Here is a 9,514-nt window from a genome sequence, read left to right as displayed (position 1 = left end):
AAAAAAGTACGCAAAAGCGGAACTCGCGCGAGCTTGCAGCTACAGGTGCGGTTGCAACCAGTTGAGCTAGCAAGCAAATTTGTTTTTCTTTTTCTTTTTTTGCGGGTGAGCAAACTTGTTTTCCAGAAGCACAAAACAATAAGAATCATCACCAGATTCGAATATTTTTTAAATAAAAAATATTCGGATATTTTTTAAAATTTCAAATGCAAAACATTTTAAAAGAACTTGAGTGTTTTATGAAAAGCGACCACTTTTCAAATTCGTGAACAGATTTACCATAATAAATTTGGAAAATTCAAATAAACTTTTGGGACATGCACATTTTTTAAAACTCCCAAACAAAATTTTAAAACATGAACGTTTTTGAAAATTTGCAAATAATTTTTAACGGGAATAACTTTTAAACTCCTGATTTTTTATGAAATCACAAACATTTTTTAAATTAGAGCACACGACATTTTTAAAATTGATTTTTTTAAACAGAACTATTTTTTTGAAATCCCAAACATTTCTCTAAAAAGTTACCAAAAAATGGAACAAAAACATTCTGAACAATTTTTTTTAAACATGAATATTTTTTTAGACATACGAATATATCCTCTGAACAAATTTTGAATACGCATTGAACATTATGTAATATATGTTGAACAATTTTTTAATACACATTGAACATTTGTGTAATATGACCTTAATAAATTTCAAAAACACTTTGATTACATATTCATTGAACAATTTCTAATAAATGTTGAACAGTTTTGTAATGGATGATGAACTTTTGTAAAGAACCATGAACATTTCCTTAATATACCGATGAACATTTTTGTAACATGCAACGAACTTTGTATATTATAATAAAATCGAAACAATAGAAATAAAAAATAAAAATATAGGAAAAAAATAAACAGAAACAGAAAAAAGAAAAGAAACAGAAAAAGGAAAAGAAACAGAAACAGAAACAGAAACAGAAAACAGAAGAAACAGAGAGGCAGCAGCGGACAAGTCTGGGCCGGCCCAAACGGGGCTGTTGCGAGGCGAAGCTTCGCGAAGCCACACCGTCTTGACGCAGACGAGCGTCGCACAGGGACCCCTCAAAAAAAAACGAGCGTCACACAGGGATTGCCGTTGCATCGATCAAACAACACCAGCGCCACACCGTGAGCTTATGTTTTGTTTTCTAACGGAAAATATGAAGCGGGCCGGCTAAACAGGGAGCAAGGTGTAGCGCCTTTGCGAATTTTTGTTTCTTGACAAAAAAAAAAAAGCGGGCCAGCCCAGCGTTGAGCAGGTGTGAGTCCTCTGCGGATGACGCCAATCCCGGCCATCCAAACAACCCGAAGGTTCGATTTAGACCGAAATTGCATAGTTTAGGGTGCAATCGACCGGGATTTTGATTTGAGGGTTCATTTCGCCGAACCTCTACGAGTTCAAGGTTTAAAATGGACTTTTTCCTTTGACTAACGATAAAGCAAGACCACGTCTCGTCCCACACATAAAAAAAAACAATAGGGGTGGTGACTGCTGAGCTTGTCTACAGATCGATGGAGATTCCACTGGCACGGCAGGACACACGGTGGTCCATGCAGTTCCAGGTGTTCACAATTTTTTTTTCTGGTTGGATATAGCACTGCTCTTCTGCTGATGTATACCAGATAACAGTTTCAATCGAATCCTGACATAATTCCCACTAGTATAACTTCTGATTCTTGACTTTGTTAGTGCAATTTTCTTCGAACAGATAAGATTTCGGACTGACAATATGTTTCGAACTAGATGCCGTGACGTGGAAGTGTGTGTGCCCGTACCGTACGTTCTGCACAGCCAGAAGAACAGCATGGCTTAATTCTGCACTCTCAAATCAACTGCTTGTGTAGGCTAGTTGACGATCGAAAAGCTGGACACAAGCTGCGGTGCCTGTGAACCCATTAACCTCATCCCGAGTCAACTTTGTGCGAGTTGCAACTGAAATTAGGTGCCAAACAGCTGACCCACCAACTAACCCTTATCTCTACGTCCTGCTTCCAAGCAAGTAGATCATCAAGATCACGCTTTACAGCAAACCAAGCTCTTGACAAAACTGCTTACGATATGGACTATCGCCACACACGCTTATATATATAATTAGCAAAACTGATATAATTATTACCTGTTAGAAGCAGCCATGGCCGACATAGGTTTCTCGTTGTTCATAAAATTTCACCAAAAATTTAGGATTTTTTTATCATTTCAGTAAGTACTAGGATATTTACATTTTGGTCAAAATATCTCAGCAATGCATGGGTTCGATTGAGCCAAAGCCAAAATATAATTCATTCTTTATCAGTTTTGTTCAAATGACTGGTTAAGAAGGATTGTAGTCGTTGCTAGGTGGTCTACGGATATGAATGTAGTAATATCTATTATTTTTTGTGTTCTTTGTACCGACACACTGTTTTGGTGAGTAGATTGGACGATTTTCTCAAAACAAGAAAATTTCTCAACTTTTGAAGTAAATTTAAAGCAAAAATTATACCATCTTGGTTAAACTGAAATCAGGAGCCTCGAAAAAAGAGCCCAAAGAACTGAAATGTTGGGAACTTACTCACGGCTAAAACAACTTTGAAATGTTTTGGAACCACGCCTTCATGGCTTACCGACGGGTCCACCTGCAGCCGACCATGCAACGTCTGGTCTATCCAACGGCGTTCCAGCCTCGCTGGAGGAGCCTGGCCGCGCACGCAGAGGCTAACCCAAGGTCAACGCACCGCATCCGTCAGATGGTCACCCCCCTGCCTACCCAGCCGGATCCAACGGCTGTCGCCTACTACCGGCACGCGCGCAAACCCGACGCCTCACACACGTACGCACGCGGACACGGCACGGAACTGAACTCACCGGAAGTCGTCGTAGTCAGGCCGGAGCGCGCGAGGCGACGCCCTCGCCTTGGCCTTGGCCGCCGCCGGCTTCCCTTTCGCCTTGCCCTTGGCCTTTCCGGCGTCGGCCTTGGCGGCGGCCACCGCAGCGTCCTCGGAGATGGCGACCAGCGTCGGCTTCCACGACGACGATCCCGACGAGGGCCTCCGCCGCCGCTTCTCCGCAACGGACACAGGCGCCGTCGCGTTCTCCAGCGCCACCGGAACCGGCTCCGGTGTCATCGCCGCTGACGATGTTCGGCGAGCGCGCCTCACGAACGCGAACAGCTTCATCGATCGATCTCTCCTATGCTGGCGCTATGAACGTGAGCTATTTCTTGCACCAGCTGCCACCACGGAGGCTTTCTCATGAGGCTCCGGCCGATGAGGCTTATTATATCCGTGTTGCAGGCTTGCACCACTTGTACTAGTTGCTAGTAACAGAAAAAGACCAAACTAACCTTGTTCCTCGCGCGGGATTTATTCATATATTGTCTACTTTCGCCCGAGGAAAAAAGTTATATAAAAATAACAAACTACACTAGTTTTCCTTTTTAAAATAGCTAACCCCTTATGCCAAACTACACTAGTTGCAAACAAATTATAAGGGCAAGGGCACTTTGGTATTTTCTCTTAGCAACAAATACCAAAAAAGAAAAAACGCTAGTAGGTCGTTGTGCCGAATTTATCTAACTCAAGTGCGTTCCACATGCGCATCATACCAGCAGTTTGAATATTTTTATAATTAGTTCGAGACTATGGGTGGTACTGTGTGTTATATCTGATAAAGCCAACATAATGTAAAAGTGACAATATCTATCTATTAATTTGCTATTTCTTCACCCGGCATTTTTTAATAATTTACCATTTTCTTCTGAATTTTTCAAATGCGGTAAGTAAATATAGTTAGCTTGCGCTACTGGTCTATTCCAAATCGAGAAACACCTAATTAAGTTCCTAACGAGGCCTTTAGTTCACCCGAAAAAAACGAGGCCTTTAGTTCATAACGTGGTAACTTTGCACAAATTCATAACAAAATTAGATAGCTAGGAAAGAAATTCGGAGAAGTTATGATTATTATTTTCACTTTAGAAAGATTGACCTTGTGTGCTAACAATTCTGGTATGGAGCAGAAAATCCATAATTATATGAAAAATTAAGAGTTTTCACTTCAGATCGCAGCAATATATAAGCATCGTCTGGGCAAACAAATCAACATGTATGCATACCAGAAAGAAAGAAAAGGCCTCTACCTTTGTGTTTCACAGTTTCTCCACGGTCCTACTAAAGGTTAAAACTGATGGCTCACACTGATCACCAGACAGTGAGACACTAACCACCATGTCACCGCCTTGACTACTGGTTAGTGCCACAGCCGTTGGATCATGATCGATCTCGATCCGATTGCTGGCCATTCCAAGACTGTTTCTTCCCTGGCTAACGCTTCAATTAATAATGATTTCGCCGCGAGTTGGAAATGGGTGGTGTCATGACGTGCATCTCTTCAGCAAATTTTTCTTAATTATTGGAGTAGGTGATTTGGTGGCCCTGTTAGTCTTCCATTAGTCCGGTTCGTGTTGATAAGGGCATGAAAATGATCAGACCTGCACGTCACCTTGTGTATCGATCGACCTATCCATGCATGGTACTAGTAATGTCCATGGTTATCCTTTAATCTACTCCCTCCGTTCCTAAATACTTGTCTTTCTAGGCATTTCAACAAGTAACTACATACGGAGCAAAATGAGTGAATCTACACTCTAAAATATGTCTACATACATCCGTATGTAGTAGTCATTTGAAATGTCTAGAAAGACAAGTATTTAGGAACGAAGAGAGTAGATGCTACTACTATGTATACCATGATGTGAGGCAAATTAAATGGATTCTTACGACGAGGTTTTGTACTTTCACATGGGCGGCTAAAAGCTCAGCCTGCTAATGTCGTTAAATTGGAGTGGTGCCGGTGCGGCAGGGTCGTGTTCACATGATCCGAGCAAATCTTAGGCGTCTCTAATTGAACTTCTAACTTTTAATAGCTCCTCAATCACCTTCTCAAATCTGGGCTCCTTAAATTTGAAGAGTTGAGAAAACATGAATCTAACCAAACTCCTATACCTAAGGGGATGCAGGTGTGGATGCCTCCTATTGCGGAGACGCATACCCAGATGCCAGGCTAGGAGTAGATGAAGTGCCGTCATTCTTCCTGCCGTCAAAGGGGCATTGGGAGGCGACGCACGTGGGCCTATTATAGCTAGCTTATTGTCATCCTATGTTACCTCTACTACATGATATTGTAGCTAGCTTATTTAAATTATGTGAATTAGAGGACAAATATTTTTTTAAATGTTTAGAAGAGTAGACACGTTTGTCGTTTGAGATGTATCATATATACAAATGATGATTGTAAGATACAAGTACTTCATTTAAAATAAGTACTTGTGGATGGGGTGGGGTGGGGTGGGGGAGGGGGGGGGGGGTTGCGGAGACTGCTCTTTTATTGAATTCATTTGTAGTGAACCTATACTATCATCCTTATATATGTCATTATTTTAAAATTGCTAGTGACTGGTTAATTTTTTTTGCTAGCCGTACCTACTGCATGCTAATTCTAGTTGACTCCACATAAACTCCTACGAGGACAATTCTAAATTTGTTCCTAACTCTACCACCATCGGACTGAAGCCTTGGAGTCGTGCCTCCTCCCGAGGAAGTAAGTCAAGTCCCCGAGATCGGTCATGGAGAACTCACGGTGAAGCTGGTTGGTGATGTGCTGGAGAAGCCCGGCGCTGGACGCGGTGAGGATGATGTTGTCGACGTAGAGGAGCAAGTAGGCCATCTCAGAACCGCGCCGAAGCACGAACAGAGAAACATCACTCTGGGAAGCCATGAATCCCAGCCAATGAGCGTGATGAGCGAACCGCTGGTACCACGCGCAGGGTGCCTGCTTAAGTCCATAGAGGGACTTGTGGAGCAGGCAGACGTGGTGAGGACGCGTAGGGTCGATGAAGCCGGGTGGCTGCTCACAATGGACCACCTCGTCAAGATCGCCATGGAGGAAGACGTTCTTGACGTCCAGCTGATGAACCGGCCAAGCATGGGAGACGGCGATGCTGAGCACAACGCGGATCGTGGCCGGCTTGACGACGGGACTAAAAGTCCCATTATAGTCAATACCAGGCTGCTACGAGAATCCATGGACCACCCACCTGGCCTTGTACCGAGCAGGATCACCATCAACACCAAACTTGTGCTAGAAGATTGTAACGCCCTCGATGCGGCTATATCTCCTACGTGTCGAAGCACGACTTAGAGGCATAACCGCATTGAAAGCAATGTCGCAAGTAAGGTAATCTTCACAACAACCCATGTAAATAGATAATAGGGGAAAATGTACATAGTTGGCTTACACTCGCCACGTCACACAAATACATGAATAACATTACAATCAGCCAATACACTCATGGTCCGACTATGGTACCAAAATAAAGATCAACCCCCCACATGTGACAAAGTCCCCGATCGCCCCAACTGGGCACCACTACTGATCATATGGGAAAGACACATAGTAACGACGAGAGTCTTCATCGAACTCCCACTTGAGCTCAAGCGCATCGTCTGGAGCGGTATCATCGGTCCCTGCATCTGGTTTTGGAAGTAATCTGTGAGTCACGGGGACTCAGCAATCTCGCACCCTCGCGATCAAGACTGTTTAAGCTTATAGGTAAAGGCAAGATAATATGTGGAGCTGCAGCAAGCGACTAGCATATATGGTGGCTAACCTGTTCGCAAAAGAGAGCAAGAAGAGAAAGCAAAGCACGAACAAAGAACTATGATCAAGAAGTGATCCTAGAACAACCTACGTCAAGCATTACTCCAACACCGTGTTCACTTCCCGGACTCCGCCGAGAAGAGACCATCACGGTAACACACGCAGTTGATTCATTTTAATTAAGTTAAGTTTCATCTTATCTACAACCGGACATTAACAAATTCCCATCTGCCCATAACCACGAGCACGACTTTCGAAAGTTTAAATCCCTGCAGGGGAGTCCCAACTTAGCCCATCACAAGCTCTCACGGTCAACGAAGGATATTCCTTCTAGCGGGAAGACCCGATCAGGCTCGGAATCTCGGTTACAAGACATCCTCGACAATGGTTAAACTAAATCAGCAACACCGCCCGAATGTGCCGACAAATCCCGATAGGAGCTGCACATATCTCGTTCTCAGGGCACACCGGATTGTCCAAGGTTCCGGTAGGCCAGCCCAGAGTTGCCCCTCGTGGCCACCGGCAGCTGACAGGTTGGACCAACACTCAGAGGAGCACTGGCCCGGGGGTTTAAATAAAGATGACCCTTGAGTCCGCGGAACCCAAGAGAAAATAGGCTAGGTGGAGAATGGTAAAACCAAAGTTGGGCATTGCTGGAAGAGCTTTATTCAAGGCAAACTGTCAAGGGGTTCCCATTATAACCCAACCGCGTAAGGAACGCAAAATCCGGGAACATAACAACGATATGACGGAAACTAGGGCGGCAATAGTGGAACAAAACACTAGGCAAAAGGCCGAGCCTTCCACCCTTTACCAAGTATATAGGTGCATTAATATAACAAGATAATATAGTGATATCCCAACCATAAACAATGTTCCAACAAGGAACGATCTCCAATCTTCACCTGCAACTAGCAACGCTATAAGAGGGGCTGGGCAAAGCGGTAACATAGCCAATCAACGGTTTGCTAGGACATGGTGGGTTAGAGGTTTGACATGGCAATTTGGGAGGCATGATAAGCAAGTGGTAGGCATCGTAGCATAGGCATAGCAAAAGAGCGAGCATCTAGCAAGCAAAGATAGAAGTGATTTCAAGGGTATGATCATCTTGCCTGCAAAGTTGTCAGAGTTGACTTGATCCTCGTAAGCGAACTCAATGGGCTCCTCGTTCACGAAATTGTCTCCCAGCTCTACCCAAACAAGAACAACAAGCAAACGGAACACAATCAACCACGTGCAATGCTCAAACAACATGATGCAAGTATGGTATGATATGCGGGATGCGGTATGTGATGCATATGCAAGATTTGACAAGGAATGATTGAACATGGCCTCAACTTGGAAATCCAAGAGTTCCACTGGAAATGTGAGGTGATTTCGGTTGAAATCGATATAAAGATCATCAGAATTGGATGCACGGTTTGAAAATGGCAAGCAAAATAAATATGGCACCGGTCTGCGATAATCAGCAAGTAGCCATCTAAATGCATCAAGATAAATATGCTACAACACTCAAATATGACAACAAAATACATGGCAGGGATCCACTCATGATGCTTGACAAAATATGAACACTGAGCTACGGCTAATTCATCCATTAACAGGTTCAAACAAGCATGACAAAAGTGCAAACGATAACAGGTTTCAAACTTAGTGAAAATTAACACAAGTCTAGAATTTAACATCAGGAAGCACACTTTAGAGCATGAAAAGTACATGCTACAGGAACTTAACATGGCAAAGCAAGGCATGGCATGAAGCTACTCAAAGCACCTAACAAAAGTCCCTTAGTGACCTTGAGCCAAAAGGGATCAGAAAATACAATTACAAGCATGTAAACATGGCAAAAACATAAACAGATTTCAGACTTAGTGAAAAACTGGAGCATGCAAATCAGTTAACGAGTATGCATGTTTACGAGCTCGATGCACTCACTACAGAGCATGGCATGACAAACTAAGCATACACCCATCAAGAATACATGGCATAGAATCTAAACATGGCAAGAACAACAACATAGCATGCACGGATCAATAGCAACATCCTCGGCAAAATCGCTAACAAGTCAACAATCTGCCAGGATTCATGATATAGCAAAAATAGAGCTCGATTGACTCAAGCTAGGGTGCTCCATAAATGCAAACAAAGACATGGATGGATAGAGCACCACAAGGTTAACAAACCATCCTTACTGATCATCCTCAAAAGAGGTACGGATCACTAGGAAACAACATGAACATATGGCATAACGACAAAATCAGGACAAGGACTTGGTGAAATTCTAAGTCCCTGAAATCAACATTACCGATTACACTACTTTGCAAGCTTGTGCTAGTCACCACACATATCACAAAAATACATGGTAAGCACCTCTGTAAAAATGGCATGGCATATAACAAAACACATGTAGAGCTCGGGATCATATCATGCACACATTAATCATGGCAAAAATGACAAATAGCTATTTGATGAAACAGATCTACCAAATTTATCACATAGCCCTCTTCCAACAGCATTTTGGGCATCAAGATGTGCTCGAATGAAAATGATGCAATGAGATGAAATGATGCACTCGTTGAGATGAACATTTTGATATGATACACGCACAAATCGGAGCTACGGATGCAGAGATACAACATGATGAATATTGCAAAAAAATAAGGGGAGAGGGGGAAAGTCAACCCTAGTGGAATAGATATCAGATCCGGCCTGATCTACTGTAGCAGCACTGTAGCTTGCGACCTCGCCGGAGACAATGGACGCGGTGGCCGGAGGAGGAGGACGTCGGGGTGCGCCGGCGATGAAGAGGAGGACGGTGGCGTCGGGCGCCGGTGGCCGGGGCGGCGACCCG

The 9,514-nt window shown here is 43.5% G+C and overlaps 1 protein-coding gene across 1 annotated transcript in view; it reads right to left on the bottom strand.

Annotated features, from left to right (window-relative positions):
• LOC119354238 overlaps positions 1 to 3,266 on the bottom strand; it is a 4,089-nt gene extending 823 nt beyond the window's left edge. Inside the window, exon 1 of the mRNA XM_037620953.1 lies at positions 2,875 to 3,266. Coding sequence (XP_037476850.1) covers positions 2,875 to 3,185 — 311 coding nt within the window. The 5' untranslated portion in view covers positions 3,186 to 3,266. The remainder of the gene's footprint in view (positions 1 to 2,874) is intronic.
• Positions 3,267 to 9,514: the final 6,248 nt, after the last annotated feature.

This window comes from Triticum dicoccoides, chromosome 2A (assembly GCF_002162155.2).
Source record: "Triticum dicoccoides isolate Atlit2015 ecotype Zavitan chromosome 2A, WEW_v2.0, whole genome shotgun sequence".
Classification (NCBI taxonomy): Eukaryota; Viridiplantae; Streptophyta; class Magnoliopsida; order Poales; family Poaceae; genus Triticum; species Triticum dicoccoides.
This window is presented reverse-complemented; position numbering and strand designations above follow the sequence as displayed.